The following is a 17,576-nucleotide window of genomic DNA, read 5'->3' as shown; positions in this document are numbered from 1 at the left end:
ATTCCACTTTGACATTACGGGACATTGTGTGTAGGCCAGTGACAAAGAAATCTCCATTTAATACATTTTAAATTCAGGCTGTAACACAAAATATGGAAAAAGTCAAAGGGTGTGAATACTTTCTGAAGGCACTGTATATAAATACCACCACGGAGACTGGAAGGGCAAACGGGCATGTGATCTGGTAGAGCCCTATCTGTGCACGTGCCTGCTTTGGTCAGCTGCTTTCTGGTGGTTGAGGTTAGACTGCAATACCGATGACACACAGCAGCTGCTAATCCCATCCATTAGTTTTATAAATGCCATACTAATTACCACTTATACTCCTTGAGTAGCAAGCTCAAGGCTCATATTACTTGCAATGTCAGAATTATCAGGGAAGCTCCCCCAAACAAATATTAGCCAGCACTTCACTTTTCACCATCTATATCAGTGGACCATTAACTATTTAATGGCTCAATTCAACTAGTAGCGCTGAAGGTCTGCACTGTAGCGAGATTTAAATTCAAAGGTTATTTCCGATTGAGCCGACATACAGTATGCAACACTTACTGTGAATGCAGTTGCCACGAACATTTCCTTTAAATTTATATTGCGCTGTAGCACAGGTCTTCAGCGCCACAGATTAAATGAGCCCAAATCAACTGATCCAAACTAAACATTAAAAGGTTGCACATGGATAGTGCTCCATTGGCTTTCCTTTGCAAATCAGGAAAACTAAGCCTAAAGTAAAACAACCTGGACAGGACAAACAGAATCAAATAAAGATGATTTATTTCCAGTGTTTCTTGAGGGTGTTGCACCCTTGTTTTGCTGCACACAGGCAAGATGTTCACTGTCCAGGAAGCATTGTTTCATGCAGTTCTCAGATATGAACATTTCTCCCAGGTCATAAGTAACCATGCTTTTTTTACTGCACTTGAAAAATACAAAGAAAAAAAGATATATACATGAAATATATACATTGAATTATGAACTTAATATTTAAAATTCACATGAAGCGAATAAAAAAAGTGAGGACCCAAAAAACAAGACTGGAATGCCTTGGAAATGGAAGCTTGGATTTTTGCACAATGTTACTTTTTTAAAACAGTAAAATAAGTGTTTCCTTGATACAATTAAGTAATTAAACAAAATAGTGTTTACAAGTGTGGAATAAAACATGGCACCCTATCTATTCACAGAAATCAATTCAAGAGGCACTTTTTCTTTAATGAAGAATCAAACATTACTAAAGATTTGAAAAAATGTGGACTTGAATTGTACAGGGGGTTCAGTTTAGCAAGTGTACCAAGCATCTATCATACATTGCACTACATTTTATTTATTTGATAAAAACAACTATAATTCTGGCCCTCAAGCAAATATCTGTCTGCTATGATGCACTGTAAAAATAACTTCCCACAGTACACAGCACAGAAAGCAGCCCTCAGAAATATGAGCATATAGATGAAAAACAAAATTCTAACAAGCAACTGTGTTAGTCAACATAATTAAGAATATACATTGAAAATGTCTACCGCTTGTAGAATTAGATATGTATTCCTTAGTACTACTCAAGTTAATGCACCACAGTCCAGGCTTTCACGTCCCATTGATTTGGGTGCTGTCGATCACACAAAACCCCCTATGAATGTTCTTGTCACATTCTTCTATGACTGGGTTTTGAGCACAAGGATGGAAGTGAATTTTTCATGTCTGTTCCAGTATAAGACACCAAGTCAACTAAAGCGATTACACACAAACAAACCCTTTTAACTTCACTCCAGTTACATTTCTTATGAGCCTATACACATATGTACAGTAGATATAAAATATATATTTAGTAAAAAAAAAAGTGCAGTAACCCTTGCTAAGGAATCTAAATACAAACGTAAACCCGTTCTCTCTTTCTCTCATGCACTCACTCTCGTACACTCAACACACCCTTGCTGTTTCATAGATACTGATAGAATCGCGAGCGGACGACTTGTGCTCCTGACAGTTTGTGTGGGTGCGCGTCGTCAGCCGCCAGGTTGAGGCTGGCTTTGTTTCTGCCTTGCGGCCCACCTCCGTTCACTTGCTCCCCCACCATGGGCTGAAGGCATGGGGAGCCAGAGGGAGAGGGTCTCTCTGGGGTGGTACTCTGGGCTTGTGCCCTGTTCCCCTCGGGGACAACTTTGGGTGGGGTGTCTATGCTGAACTCTGACACTCCGGCACGACAGCGCTCGCGGGCGATCCAGTCCCGAATGGAGAAGTCCTGAGAGGAGCACTTTGGCTTGAGGCGGTCCATGGCTGACAGCTCAGCCGCCTGGTCCACCCCGCCTTGCTCCCTCCAGTCGTTGATGACGGCCAGTTCTGCAAAGTCCCGCTGGCCCCCCATGGTGTGCCTACGCCGGATGTTTTTCTTCTTGCTGCGGGTCTCCGGGGAAGACCGGCTCTTTTGGGAACCCACGCCAAACATGTCATCAGCAGATGTGCGCAGACGGAACTTGAGCCTTTCTGTGATATTGAGGTGCAATGCGGGCTCGGGAGGGCGCTCCGACTCACTGCGGGAGGAAGAGTTGAGGCTGCCGGTAGACTGCCCCTTCTTCATCACTTCCAAGACACGAGACAGTCGTGTTGACTCTGACCTGCCCTCGACACGTTCCCCGCTGCCAGTCCCACCCTCTACTGATGACTCGCTATCTGTCTTCTGTCGCAGGGACCGCCTCCTGGAGAGTGTGTCACATTCAATCAGCCTGTGGGAGGGAAAGAGGCGACGGGGTTCCAGTTTAGGAGTCGTCTTCCCGTCAGCTGCTGCAGGATCAGGCTTTTCTGGCCCATGCCCAGTCTGGTTCTGCACTAAGGCAGGCATGGTTTGGACATTGCCGCCCCCTGTAGTGAACACAGGGAAGTCGCTTTCGCTGTCAGTCTCCATGGGCCGGCCTTCACTGATAAGCTCGCTGCGCTCGTCATCTGCCTCGTCCCCACCCTGAACCTCTGGACTGAGTGCGCTAGAATCTGCTGCAGTCAGGAAGGTGATGGACGAGGTGGTGGAATAGTCTGAGGTGATGGAGCTCACCTCTGCCCCAGCTGACGCCCCAGCCACTGATAGATCAGGAGCAGCAGCTCCTGACACCCACTTCTTAGGTCGTGCCCTGGGCATGGAAGCCCCAGAGCTCATGGTGCCCAGATCAGAAGTAGGCTCATCCAGATGGGACGGGGTGTCCGAAAAAGAGGGCTTTCCAAGTTGGGCTGTGCGGTAACTGAGTCTGGGGGAGCCAGAGTTTTTGGGTGAGGGGGCAGGTGAGGACTGCCTTGACGAGGGCTTCTCCCTTAAAAAGAAAGAGTTCCTATGCTCCTTTTTGCCTTTGGGCGTGAGCTCAATACCTCTCCCATTCTCCTCTCCTGTTTTTGCTTGCTCTTTTGCTTCAGGGCTGACACTGATCCCTTGCTCCACCTCCAGGCCTCTGTGATTCTGCTTCTGGCCAGGGAGCTCCTTCTTAGGGAACACTGAGTCTAGGTCATCATCAGAGCTGCTAAGCTGCGGCTTGTCCTTGGGCTTCTTTCTTTTGCGGTTGGCTGCAGCAAAGATCGAGGAGACTAGGTGCTCGCGGCTGCACTGGTCCTTCCCGGACCCCCAGGAACCCTATAGAGAGGGAGAGAAACAAGTCAGAACTTGTACCACAGAAACCCCCCTTGGGAGAACAACGCACAGAAAAACCCTCTAACCCCTGCCTGAGTTCTTGGCCAACCAGTACTCCACCTGTTCCTCTGAAAATGCCACAAACCAAAAGGGTGGACAGAGAGTAGGAACATTAGTGACAGGAGGACAACTACAACTGAACCATGCAAGCCTTTCAGCAACAGCACAGTAACAGCAGCGCACTTAAGCAGCCCAGCACGGGAAGCTTGATGTTCTGCATGAACTCATGTTTTCTGAGTCAAAGCTGAGAGAAGCAGCCAGATGACAGCAGTGCAGTAATGATAAGCACCAGTTCCTGCACTGTCTATGGTGTGAGTGATGCTTTTGTTGAAGACAAATGTTCCAGAAAAGATTGGACAGACTTGTGAAGTTAAGACCCAACATAGTTTGATATTTGACATGAAAGGCTGTGTTTATACTGTTGCTTGTTTGTTTTGTTAGTGTTCAGTATTCACAGACGAAACTCCACCTGGCCTACTGTCACACATGTGGGAATCAGTGCTTTGATCTAGCCTGGTGACCTGACCTTTGTTCTGCTCACCAACCAATTCTTTCCTCCCTACACTACATTAAGCTGGAGAGAGCAGACACTGGGCACACACTCACCTTCGATTTAGCAGAGTCACTAGTGGGTGAATCTGTAAGAAACAGGGAGAGGAGAGAGGAACATGTTAGATTATCCATCAATTATTCAAAACAATATGTGGGACAACCAGACAAGACGACATCCATCGAGAGTGCAATATGAAAAAGCCAGTGAGAGAGAGAGAAGAAACAGAGAGAACCATGACGAGGATAGTAAACACAGATAAGACGCAGTGCTTGATGTAGAGAACCTGGCAGGTAAGTGGACAGAAGGAGGACAGAAACGTGAGGCGGCAAGCCATGCAGTGAGCACTACGTTACACTCAGATCCACATCCACCAGGGTGGGGTGTTCTTTCATGGAAACAGAAACCTCAGTACATGCAAAACTGAAAGTCATTCTGGATAAAAGATAAGTATCACTGAGCACAGAAGATGCTAGGGTCAGGTAAGTCCTTCCAACTTTTCTAAAACAATAATACCCAAATATATCAGGATACTGAGTGAAACTGTGGTAATGGCAAAAAATATCCAAGGTGCATTTCACAACAGCAGGCCAATGAGACAACAATGAAATATGTAATATGCCATGCAGGAAGTCAATGGATTCCCTCTGTGTGGTCTATGCTATATAGCAAACCAAAGCCTCCAATTACTGATCAAAAGAGCTCTAGCACAATCTCTTGTTTTTGCCTGAATTGATGGTCAAATGACAAACCTAGCACATCTGACTAGCGATGAATTCTACTTCATTGAGGAGACTAACATGTAATTACTCTTGTATTACCATAATAACTACTGACTCAACAAACAGATAGGATTATGGTTCTAAGAAAGAGTAGTGTAATGATGTGTGATAAGTGTTATGGCTTCAGTTAGAGGCTAACAAAAAGAGAGTATATTCAGTCTAGTTGAGCCGAGGGGGGGGGGGGTGGACTGAATGAAAAGTACGGCGGCATATACTGCCATGACAACAGTGACATGGTGAAGACAACCATGGAATGAACCATGAGGCTAAGACATGAGAGGGGGTCACAGAGGGGCTAGCTATGAACAGAGAGGACACTACATGAAAAAGAATGCCAGCGAGGAAAAGATTTATCCACTGCTGCCTAGTTGATCTTGTATTGATCTTTGACTGACTATACTTTTTTTTTTTAACATAGCCAAGCCCCCCTACACACCCCTTGAAGACAGATGGTGGCACAGTATGCAAGTGCACATTGACTGGGTAGGTAGAAACCTGGGGACCATACCATGCTATCTCTCCTGTTGCGAGAAGCTTGCGAGACAGTGAGGAGAGACAGTGGAGAGCCTTTCAGACAGTATCACCGGTCTGTGTTAGGTATACTCAGATACAAAACGGACACCACCGGATGTCCAGTACCATATGGCCGCTGCTCTGCTTCCCTTTCACATTTCCTTTGTCAAACGGTTTCATCATGTTTTTCTTACGACGGTTTTCTCGAGCTTACAAGAAACGAGGGTTTCTGCAGACTAGACAGCTACACTGGGGGCAACAATCCTCCTTCTTCCTACAGTTCCAGCTGTCCATCACGGACATTAGAGAGGCCATCAGTGACATCATGGTGTGATAGACTCCTCCCACCTGGCCTGTGTCAAGATCAGTATGTGTGAATGCTGGGAAATCCTTTAGGACACCCGACAGAGCGACACTAGAGACAGAGGGATCAGAGTTCACCTGTTGCTTTTTTTTCTCGTGTAGTCTTTGGGAGAGAACATGCCGTGTTATTGCAACAGTAGGCAGGATTAATAACAGGAGGAGGAAAAACCAACAGCCAAGTGGAGTTTGAATAAAAACACTAAAGATGGAGGTATTGTAAAAGAAAGTTAAAGAGCCTCGTCATTTTGAGGCAAAGAAATGTAGCTGAAAATTGGAAACCAAGGAAGGAAAATCTAAGAAAGCAAAATGTACAGATCAGACAAATTATTTTGACCCTTCTCCTTTGCGTCATGGAGAAGAGGCAAGAATAATTTGCCCTCGCAAACCAACACAGTCTTTTTGAGTCATGACGAGTCATGCACATTTCTATCTTATGGTACAGCAAATGAGGCAAAGAAGGATCTCTTAGGAAGAAAGCAGCACTATCCATCAACACCAGACTTAATTACACTGAACCTTGCACGCTGCTAGACTTAAAGACATTGGTCTCACCAGCGACAGAGACAGTGGTTAGCAGGGAAAAGTAGTAAAAGGTTGACCCACCACCACAGAGTCGGTCTGGTCCAGGGAACACGTTACCTGAGACTTCCCCCTGCGTGGAGGCCGTGCGGCCGATGTTGTTGAGCAGGTGGTCGATGTTGGGCACAGGCTGAGACTCCACTGCATTCTCATATCGGGCCATTGTCTGAAACGAAGTCAGGCAACAAGGTGAACACTCTACAAGTTAAAAAAAAAATATATATAATCATAGCAAATAGGACAGGAATAACAGAAGTCACACTGAGGGCAGCAATGTGCCTGTACCCACCACTGGCTCCCCATTGCCTTCCTCTGTGAAAAACCAGTTGTACTAGAAGGGAGCAAAGGAAAGGGAGCTTTATCTTTAGGGGATTCACAATCACTTTTGTGATACATTTCTCAAATGAGTTCAAGTAGAAATGGTTTGATATCCAGACTATGCACAAACAGTCCACTTGTGTCTGCAATTAAGGTGGTAAGTGGGACTCACATGCTGAATGAGAGTCTCTACGATCTTGTACTGGTCGGGCATGTGGGTGACCATGTGGGTCATGTTGTCCTCTGAAGTGCGCACCAGAGTGGGACCAAACACGATGGCCAGGTTCCTAGGTTCCATCTAACACACAGGATAGTTAGGAACACACACACACACGCTTTACACATACCCTCACTACAATCACAGGTTCTCTAAGCTGAAAGTGAGGACTGCCAGCCACTATTCAAGATGGAAATTTACAATACCTTATTTTTATCAGAGTTGTCAGCCACTGTTTTCAGATGAGCCGAGAGGAACTTGAGGGTCTCATAGTGATGATCTGGCAACTCGTGAAGCTGCAGTGAGAAGTAGGTTAAGTATAAGTCACCATGCAATAATGTCAGTTAACCTGTTGGGGATAGGGGGCAGTATTTGCACGGCCGGATAAAAAAACGTACCCGATTTAATCTGGTTACTACTCCTGCCCAGTAACTAGAATATGCATATAATTGTTTGATTTGGATAGAAAACACCCTAAAGTTTCTAAAACTGTTTGAATGGTGTCTGTGAGTATAACAGAACTCATTTGGCAGGCCAAAACCTGAGAAGATTCCAAACAGGAAGCGCTCTCTCTGACTATTTCTTGGCCTTCTTGATCATCTCTATCCAAAACAGGGGATCTCTGGCATAACGTGACATTTTCTAACGCTCCCATAGGCTCTCAGAAGGCACCAGAACGTTGAATGATTACTTTGCAGGCCATGGCTGAAAAACAGTAGCGCATTTGGATAGTGGTCGATCTGAGAACAATGAGACTGGGGCGCTCGTGCACGAGCCTCCACCATGTTTACATTTTCAGTCTTTGAACAAAAACAGGGTTTCCCGGTCGGAATATTATCACTTTTTTACGAGAAAAATCGCATAAAAATTGATTTTAAACAGCGTTTGACATGCTTCGAAGTACAGTAATGGAATATTTTGAAATATTTTGTCACCCTTCTTTACCCTTCGGATAGAGCCTTGAACGCACAAACAAAACGCCGCTATTTGGATATAACTATGGATTATTTGGAACCAAACCAACATTTGTTATTGAAGTAGAAGTCCTGGGAGTGCATTCTGACGAAGAACAGCAAAGGTAATCCAATTTTTCTTATAGTAAATCGGAGTTTGGTGAGGGCCAAACTTGGTGGGTGTCAAAATAGCTAGCCTGTGATGGCTGGACTATCTACTCAGAATATTGCAAAATGTGCTTTCACCGAAAAGCTATTTTAAAATCGGACATAGCGATTGCATAAAGGAGTTCTGTATCTATAATTCTTAAAATAATTGTTATGTTTTTTGTGAACGTTTATCGTGAGTAATTTAGTAAATTCACCGGAAGTGTTCGGTGGGAATGCTAGTCACATGCTAGTCACATGCTAATGTAAAAAGCTGGTTTTTGATATAAATATGAACTTGATTGAACAAAACATGCATGTATTGTATAACATAATGTCCTAGGAGTGTCATCTGATGAAGATGATCAAAGGTTAGTGCTGCATTTAGCTGTGGTTTTGGTGTTTGTGACATTATATGCTAGCTTGAAAAATGGGTGTCTGATTATTTCTGGCTGGGTACTCTGCTGACATAATCTAATGTTTTGCTTTCGTTGTAAAGCCTTTTTGAAATCGGACAGTGTGGTTAGATTAACGAGAGTCTTGTCTTTAAAATGGTGTAAAATAGTCATATGTTTGAGAAATTGAAGTAATAGCATTTCTAAGGTATTTGAATATCGCGCCACGGGATTCCCACTGGCTGTTGAGTAGGTGGGACGATAGAGGTTAAGTTCACAATGAATGTCACATGAACCCACCATCCTCTTCAACAATTTCAGTCTTTCCACTGGGTCCACTGTCCTGTTGGCCTCTATGAAGTCTGCATACTTCTCTACAGGGCACAAATGAAACGGACATTGGTTTTTACAGAAGACAAAGGGTCTTGGTGTTATGAAAGTGAACACTAAACAGAATGTAATTAAGTGTAGGTTTCACACTCAGCCACTAGGTGGCATAGTGACCCCTTAATCCAGCATTTCCCAAACTCGGTCCTGGGGACCCCAAGGGGTGCACTACACAGCTGATTCAAATCATCAAAGCTTGATGAGTTCATTATTTGAATCAGCAATGTAATGATAGGGCAAAAAAACTAAACGTGCCCCCTTTGGGGTCCCCAGGACCAAGTTTGGGAAACACTGCCTTAATGAAAGGCTGTTCCTAATAGGCTATTTGTGGGACTCCTTGAATATTCTTACCGTTGGTAAACAGAGGCTCTGGAAGTTTCCGGAAAAAGGATTTAAGTAAACTGCTGATCACATTCAGATCCCTCCATTTCTGTCAAAGGCAGGTAAAAAAAGTGACTTTAGACGAGATAAGAAAAGACCATGGAAAAGTTGAGTGAAGAGAGGAGAGATAAACAGAGAGAGCAGAGCCTACATAAAGAAAGAGGATGGGCCAAAGACAGCTGGAGAGAGGGAGTGAAAGTGGCATCATGTGCTGGGTTGAGTCACTCACGTCATCCTGGATGTCGATGTCGTTCATGCCTTTGTTGTTGAGCTCCTCCTGCATGTTGGAGATGGCTGCGTTGTTCCCTGGGACTCTGTAGATCCCTGTGTACTCCAGCCCTCTCTCCTCCACTAGGTTACAGCACACCTCCACGATGAGGGGAACAAACTACACCACACACACACACACACACACAACATGGACTCGTCAATTACCATGGCAGCACCCTCAGAAAGCTGTGTGACAGTGTTGAGATGGAACTTTCTTATAAACCATTCCAATAAACATGAATGAAACGATTAACTGTAGCTTAAAAAGAGGAGATGGAGAGAGTACGTAGTGTAGGTGTGAGTTGAATCTCACCCGGTTGGTGACAGCTGGGGGGCAGTCGTCCAGTCTCACCCCGAAAGTGATGCCTGGTGAAGGCTTCCTCTCAAAGGGCTTCCTCATCAGCCCTGGGATACCTTTCCTCCACGTCCCCTTGTCCTTGGGTGGACTGGTGTCATCTGAAGGGTTAACACACGAAACATGAGGACAGTCTCACGAGCACCAACACACACACACACACACACACTGTACAGTATATATGGAGCAAAAAGCAATGGAATATTCAAAGCCATGCTCAAAATCAAATCAGACATTCACAATACTCAAGTAAATGAGTTGAGAGCTAAGCGAACATTTTAATCCTCTGGCTCTTACCTTTGTGCATGTTTTTCTTCTCCTGCTCTGCTTTGGGTAAGTGTGGACTTAGAGATTTGGTCTCCCCCTTCCCTCCCAGTAGCGTCTGTCTGATGCTCAGCGACTGGCGTGACGGTTTGGGCGACGGTTCATTCTTACTGCCTGTCGGGCTGGGTCATACACAAACAAAACGTTTTGATGTCTGACGTCCAATAGGAGCCGTCCACACAGGTCTCAATCTCCCTCTGTACTGCAGAGACTTCCTCTCTCTCTGTGGTCCGCCCTGCTTACCTCATCAAGGTGTTGTACTCCTTGATCTTTCGGCTGATGAGGTCACGGCTGGTAAAGGCTGCGTTCTAAAACAAGAAAAAACAGCAGACAATGTTAACTCATCAGATGCAATATGACTCCCCACCCCTTTGCATAACCCACTGCTATCAGTTGGCATAGGTAAAGCCAAAGAAATATACAATAGTACCATAGTGGTCTTAATGTAGGGGAAAGAAGAGCTTTGGTTTCTAATAGAGGGGAGGTAAGTCCTGTGGTAAAGTTAGCCTATTTTAAGGTAGACCAGGGACGGGTCATGTGTGTGTATTATGTGACCTAGGACCCGTAGCCAATCACTGTTTGCTGATCCTTATCAAGGGAGGGTTAGTGACAAAGAATACTTGATCTACATTTGTGTAATTAATGAAGTATTGGCCATCCATGAGGTTGACCTTGTGTTTTCTAACAACACAGAAAGGGTTTGATTTCACTTTGCCCCAAATTTCTGTCAATCCTGGAGAATTTGATAGGAATTCATCTCCTGTATGGAGTGTGTGTCTCACCTCTTCGTCCAGGTTGCTGTTCTCTTGTATGACTCTGATCCAGGCCAGCATATCTTCTCTGTCCTCTGCCTGGAACAGGTACTCACAGTCCGACGTGGTCAGTCGCAGCACGTTCTTGCGTTTCGTGTCGCTGTAGGAGATGTCAATCAGACAGGCCTTGATGCTGATTGGCTGGGGCTCGTCCTCCACCTGGGAGTTGGCATGAGCCTGTCCCTCCTTTTTGTCCTTATATAGGCAGAGGAAGTGGCCTCGCAGCACTGCGTACATCTGTTTCCAGGGGCGCATTCCCCCACCAACACGCTGCAGAAAGAGAGGAGAGGCACAAACAATGATATTACTTAATGACAAGTATGAGAAATTTATGTCAGACACATAAAACAGAGGTAGGCAGGCACTGAGAAAGATATGGTCCTCTCTTATAATTTGACACTGGCATTGCACATTAAGTATCTCCACATCCTTGATGAATCTCATCTAAAATGGTTCTCCAAGGAAGTATGAGCTGCCATCATGTCCAGTGTAACCCACTAGAGTGGAGTCATTTCATCAAGGCAAACATGACAGAGTCAGGAATCTCAAACACATTTAGGTCAAAGCCAAACTGGTCTGACAAGTGCAATGCACACAAAAACCAACATTACTGTACTAAATATCTACCAGAGAAACAGGATTATCCACCACTCTTTCTAAACCATGTCACAGGTGAGATAACTGACTGCCTTGACCCCCTTTGTGTGTGGAGTGTGGATAGCACTGTACACACACACACCTTGCTCTTGTCCGTGTTGATCTGTCGGAAGTGGAGCATGCCCTCCTTGGAAGCATCACTGAAGATATCTGATGAGGAATCTCTCCTGGATTCGGAATCTTCTGAAGACCTGTCCACCGTCGCCTTTAACACAACAAACACACGAGTTACCTCTACAATCTCATACATACACAATACTGCAACATGGTGTACAGTGCTTGGCTTTGTAAGCTGCTAATCAGCCTGCCCTCTGGGGCCAGACACAGTCTGCCTCTGGGGCCAGACACAGTCTGCCTCTGGGGCCAGACACAGTCTGCCTCTGGGGCCAGACACAGTCTGCCTCTGGGGCCAGTCAGCAAGCTGGATAATGAGGACGGATCATGTGGAGTCCCTCCAATGGACAGTTCGCTGATTGGATGACCCTTGCCTGACTTCTATTATACGGCCCCAGAATCTGACATTATGCTCCATTCCAGTGAGCAGACAGACAGAAATAGCAAGGTTGGCATCCAGGCTGGGTCTTTAGAGCTCATTTGGTTTTATAGTCTCACTCATTATCCATTTTACAACCGCTACTGACTAACATCAATGCTAGCAGTTCAGAGGAGTGACTCTTATCTTCAGGCTGTGAACCTCTGGGCAGGATATGCAGGTAAAACAAACTATAATGATGCAGTCAAGTCTGATAGCCAGTAGGCACATAATTTCTGTGGAAAGTGACCAGAGGGTTTGTCCATACTCCCTATTACAGTTTGTTGTTATGTGGGCTGATATTGGGTAATACTTTATCTGGATAGTACATCTGTAGATGCTCTACAGACTATCAGTAACATTTCAACTAACTATATAGTAACCCTAGCACCAACCCTAACCCTTATTCTTAACCCAAGTGTATCCTTAGCAAGCAGTTGTTGATAGTATGACCCTCTGTAGAGCATCTACAAATGGAAAATCTGGACTATCCAAATGTAACCTAATATTGATATTACTGTGTTGAGGTTGGACTCACCTTCCTAAGGCCCTTTAGACCAGGTATTTGCCTCCTACAAGGAACATAGAAATATGAAAATAGAAAGATTAATCACAAGTTAGTCTAATGAAAATGACTAAAATGTACAGTGCCTATAGAAATTATACACCCCCTTCACATTTTGTTTTGTTACAAAGTGGGATTGAAATAGATTTAATTGCTATTTTTTTGTCATTGACCTACACAAAATACTCCATAGCGTCAAAGTGAAAAGAAAATGACCATTTCTTTCTCCAAATGAATTAATTATTTATAACTAAAACAGTCGTTGCATAAGTATTCACCCCAGAAAACCAGCCAGTATCTGGTGTGATCACCATTTGCCTCATGCAGCGCGACACACCTCCTTCACATAGAGATGATCAGGCTGTTGATTGTGACCTGTGGAATGTAGTCCCACTCCTTTTCATTGGCTGTGCGAAGTTTCTGGATATTGGGGGGGGGGGGGGGGGGGGGGGGACACTGGAACACGCTGTCGTACACGTCAATCCAGAGCATCCCAAACATGCTCAATGGGTGACATATCTGGTGACTATGCAGGCCATTTTCAGCTTCCAGGAATTGTGTACAGATCCTTGCGACATGGGGCCGTGCATTATCATGCTGAAACATGAGGTGAGGCGGTGGATGAATGGCAAGACAAAGGCCTCAGGATCTCGTCACGGTATCTCTGTGCATTCAAATTGCCATCAATAAAATTCAATTGTGTTCGTTGTCCATAGCTTATACTCGCCAATACCATAACCCCACCGCCACCATGGGGCACTCTGTTCACAACGTTGACATAAGCAAACCGCTCGCCCACACAACCCCATTCACATGGTCTACGGTTGTGAGGCCAGTTGGATGTACTACCAAATTCTCTGTAACGACAGATGCGGCTTATAGTGGAGAAATTAACATTAAATTCTCTGGCAACAGCTCTGGTGAACATTCCTGCAGTCAGCATGCCAATTGCATGCTCACTCAAATTTTGAGACATCTGTGGAATTGTGTTGTGTGACAAAACTGCACATTTAAGAGTGGCCTTTTACTGTCTCCAGCACAAGGTACACCTGTGTAATGATCATACTGTTTAATCAGCTTCTTGATATGCCACACCTGTCAGGTGGATGAATTATATTGGAGAAAGAGAAATGCTCACTAACATGGATGTAAACAAATGTGTGGCCAAAATTTGAGAGAAATAAGCTTTGTGAGCATATGGAATATTTCTGGGATATTTTATTTCAGCTCATGAAACATTCCTCTGTCCCGTACTACTTCAAGAACAGATTCCACTACAAAGACCAGGGAGCTTTTCAAAAGCCTCAAAGTTGGGCAGTGATCGGTAGATGGGTAACAATAACAAATCATAGATTGAATATATCTTTGAGCATGGTCAAGTTAATAATTATGCCGTGGATTACGTATTAAACCACCCAGACACATCAAAGATGAAGTTGTCCTTAACTGAGCTGCAGGACAGGAATGAAACTGCTTAAGGATGTCACTATGAAGCCATTGGTGATTTTAAAACAGCTACAGAGTTCAATAGCTGTGACGGGATAAAACTGAGGATGGATCATGAACATTGTAGTGACTCGGCAAAGGAACACACTTTTTGGCCTAAACGCAAAGCCTTATGTTTGGGGCAACTCCAAAACAACACATGCCTCCTTATTTTCAAGCATGGTGGTGGCTGCATCATGGTATGGGTATGCTTGACATAGGCAAAGACTGGGGAGTTTTCAAGACGAAAAGAAACGGGATGGAGCTTAGCACAGGCAAAATCCTAGAGGACAACCTGCTTCAGTCTGTTTTACACCAGACAGTGGGAGAGGAATTCACCTTTCAGCAAGACAATAACCTACAACACAAAGCCAAATCAACACTGGAGTTGCTTACCAAGACAGTGAATGTCCCTGAGTGGCCAAGTTACAATTTTGACTTAAATCTGCTTGAAATTCTACGGCAAGAAATTATTATTACTGTCTAGTCATGATCCCCAACACCTCGACAGATGAATTTTGAAAAGAATAAAATGGGCAAATATTGCACAATACAGGTGTGCAAAGCTCTTATGAGACTTACCCAAGAAGACTCACAGCTGTATTCGCTGCCAAAGGTGATTCTAACATGTATTGACTCAGGTGGGTGAATACTTATCTAATCAAGGGTTTTATTTTTCATTAATCTTTACAAAATGTTAGAATTCTTCTTGCACTGACAGAGTGTTGTGTAGATCGTTGACAATTACATAAAAAAAATCCATTTGAATCCCCCTTTATTTTCTTCACAATGTATTGTGTTACAAAGGGGGTGTAGACTATACATAACATTGCACTGGCCCACCGTTTTAGACCAAATTACACTCACCCTTCCCTGTAGTTATCCAGACCCTCATCGTAGGATTTGGACCGCTCCGTTTTGGTACCAGAATCCGATTCAATAGTTGTGAGTCGAAGAGAATCTTTAAAAAGAAGAACAAACTTTCAATAGGAATGTCCTAGCTCAAGGCTGTAAGTGTCCCAAGCTTGTTTGTGGATCAAGTATTCAAATTCAGCCATCAACTCATTCTAACACACTATTCTTAAAGCATGCATATATATTGTTGCTGCCAGTAGCTGCACAGTTAGTTAAAAAAGGGGGTAACCTTACCGTGGTCATGTGACCGCTGTCGTTGAATAAGAGGAGATGGAGAGGTAGGGCTGGGTGGGATGGTGGTGACGATTGGAGTAACAGATATCACAGCTGAAGCGGGAATGTGACTGGTGTCATGATCAATACTTGGACTGGATGGCTCATCTGGAAACGAAGTGAGGAAAACCAAAGTTAAACAGGGGTAGACACTATTCCTGTTCTACTCCCAAAAAAACATTGAGTGAAAATAGCTAAATTATAAATCCCAGTAAAAGTAGGCTGTCTGACAATTAACATCACTCTAATTAAGTCTACTGTGGCACAAAGACAGTCTCGGGACTGAGTGAAACTCATTCTGAACCAGTCTATGCTATCTCCGTTTGAGGCTAATTTAACACAAATGCCATGATGGTGAAATATAGGCATACACAGCTAAACACACAAAGTCTGGTTATGAGAAAACATGACACATTCAGAGACAGCCAGGCTTATTCATGGAGTCAGCATGGCCACTAGAGATAACCCAGTCCACACCTGCCACAATCAACAAACAGACAGGAAGGGAAAGTGAGCTGCCGTTTCATCACCGTTGTCAGTCTGATCAGGTAAGCAGATATAACCAAGGTGCAGGCTACACCCAGGCAAGTCATAACGTTACCGAGTACAGTGAGTAACCCTGCCTTTGCCAAACTGTCCCAGGCAGCCGGTGACGCAAGGTACAGGATGGAAGTGTCTGGCAATGATAAGGAGAGTGCCATGAATACTAGCACGGCACACAGAAATGTATCACTACCAAAAGCATTTCATTATAATGCATTTGTACATTTACATAATTTAGCAGACGTTCTTATCCAGAGCGACTTAAGGCAGATTTAGGGTTAAGAGCCTTGCTCAAGGGCACAGACAGATTTTTTCACTTAGTTGGTGCGGGGATTCGAACCAGAGACCTTTTCGTTGTTGGCCCAATGCTCTTAACCACTAGGCTACCTGCCGTCAAAAACAAAGTGCTTCACAGATGTATCTGTATCATCCGTATAATATTCTTGTATAACTCTTTGTTAACTGGTTCAACCCAAACCAGAGTACAATCAGCCAATATGTCAGCCAAATATTTTATAGAAGGAAAATAAAACATAGACCTGAGTAATGCGAAAGCTTACATTCCTATGTGTGCCTAAGCAAAACATTTCACATTTAATAGTGCACATTAACATGAAACATCTGACCTGTTTCTTCGGCTGCAGAGATTGTTACAGTGAAATTCCCCAACATAACCTCAAAGATCGTTCCCATGATACGGCTGCCAAATCGGGACAGATGTTCCCTATTTCATGTGTTTGTGAAAACAGCAACAAACAGCGTTGTTCGACACATGTACTTGAAACGCCTCGTGTTGTCAGTTCAAGCCATCAAGTTTAAAATGGAACAGCTGTCGAAATGTAAGACTACCCAAAACAGAGCATTACGGCTGTGAGTGATGGCGCAAACATTGTTGCTCAGCTAATACTATACATTATAAACTGGGTGGTTCGAGCCTTAAAGGCTGATTGGCTCAAAGCCGTGGTATATCAGACCACGGGTATGACAAAACATTTATTTTTATAGCTATAATTATGTTGGTAACCAGTTTATAATAGCAACAAGGCACCTCGGGGGTTTGTGGTATATGGCCAATATACCACGGCGAAGGGCTGTATCCAGGCACTCCGCATTGCGTTGTGCGTAAGAACAGCTTTTCGCCGTGGTATATTGACCATATACCACACCCCCACGGGCCTTATTGCTTAAATATCAAATCAAAGTTTATTTGTCACGTGCGCAGAATACAACATTTCACCTTACAGTGAAATGCTTACTTACAGGCTCTAACCAATAGCGCGAAAGAAAGAAAAGGTGTGTGTGTGTAGGTAAGTAAAGAAATAAAACAGTAAAAAGACAATTGAAAATAAGTGTAGCAAGGCTATATACAGACACCGGTTAGTCAGGCTTATTGAGGTAGTATGTACATGTAGATATGGTTAAAGTGATTATGCATATATGATGAACAGAGTAGCAGTAGCGTAAAAAGAGGGATTGGCGGGTGGTGGGACACAATGCAGATAGCCCGGTTAGCCAATGTGTGGGTGCACTGGTTGGTCGGCCCAATTGAGGTAGTATGTACATGAAAGTATAGTTAAAGTGACTATGCATATA

The 17,576-nt window shown here is 44.1% G+C and overlaps 1 protein-coding gene across 4 annotated transcripts in view; it reads right to left on the bottom strand.

Annotated features, from left to right (window-relative positions):
* Positions 1–757: 757 nt before the first annotated feature.
* arhgap21a (Rho GTPase activating protein 21a) overlaps positions 758–17,576 on the bottom strand; it is a 101,779-nt gene continuing 84,960 nt past the window's right edge. For all 4 annotated transcript variants that reach the window (XM_029755837.1, XM_029755836.1, XM_029755833.1 and 1 more), the window contains 17 exons: positions 15,402–15,548; positions 15,120–15,213; positions 12,741–12,774; positions 11,753–11,875; positions 10,984–11,283; positions 10,445–10,509; positions 10,175–10,323; positions 9,836–9,978; positions 9,482–9,640; positions 9,223–9,301; positions 8,785–8,858; positions 7,196–7,285; positions 6,945–7,070; positions 6,744–6,785; positions 6,515–6,620; positions 4,274–4,305; positions 758–3,610 (listed from right to left, as the gene is read on the bottom strand). In XM_029755837.1, coding sequence (XP_029611697.1) covers positions 1,937–3,610; positions 4,274–4,305; positions 6,515–6,620; positions 6,744–6,785; positions 6,945–7,070; positions 7,196–7,285; positions 8,785–8,858; positions 9,223–9,301; positions 9,482–9,640; positions 9,836–9,978; positions 10,175–10,323; positions 10,445–10,509; positions 10,984–11,283; positions 11,753–11,875; positions 12,741–12,774; positions 15,120–15,213; positions 15,402–15,548 — 3,437 coding nt within the window. In that variant the 3' untranslated portion in view covers positions 758–1,936. The remainder of the gene's footprint in view (positions 3,611–4,273; positions 4,306–6,514; positions 6,621–6,743; positions 6,786–6,944; positions 7,071–7,195; positions 7,286–8,784; positions 8,859–9,222; positions 9,302–9,481; positions 9,641–9,835; positions 9,979–10,174; positions 10,324–10,444; positions 10,510–10,983; positions 11,284–11,752; positions 11,876–12,740; positions 12,775–15,119; positions 15,214–15,401; positions 15,549–17,576) is intronic.

This window comes from Salmo trutta, chromosome 6 (assembly GCF_901001165.1).
Source record: "Salmo trutta chromosome 6, fSalTru1.1, whole genome shotgun sequence".
In the NCBI taxonomy this organism is placed as follows: Eukaryota; Metazoa; Chordata; class Actinopteri; order Salmoniformes; family Salmonidae; genus Salmo; species Salmo trutta.
Note: the sequence above shows the minus strand (reverse complement) of the source record. Positions and strands in the feature narration are given on the sequence as shown.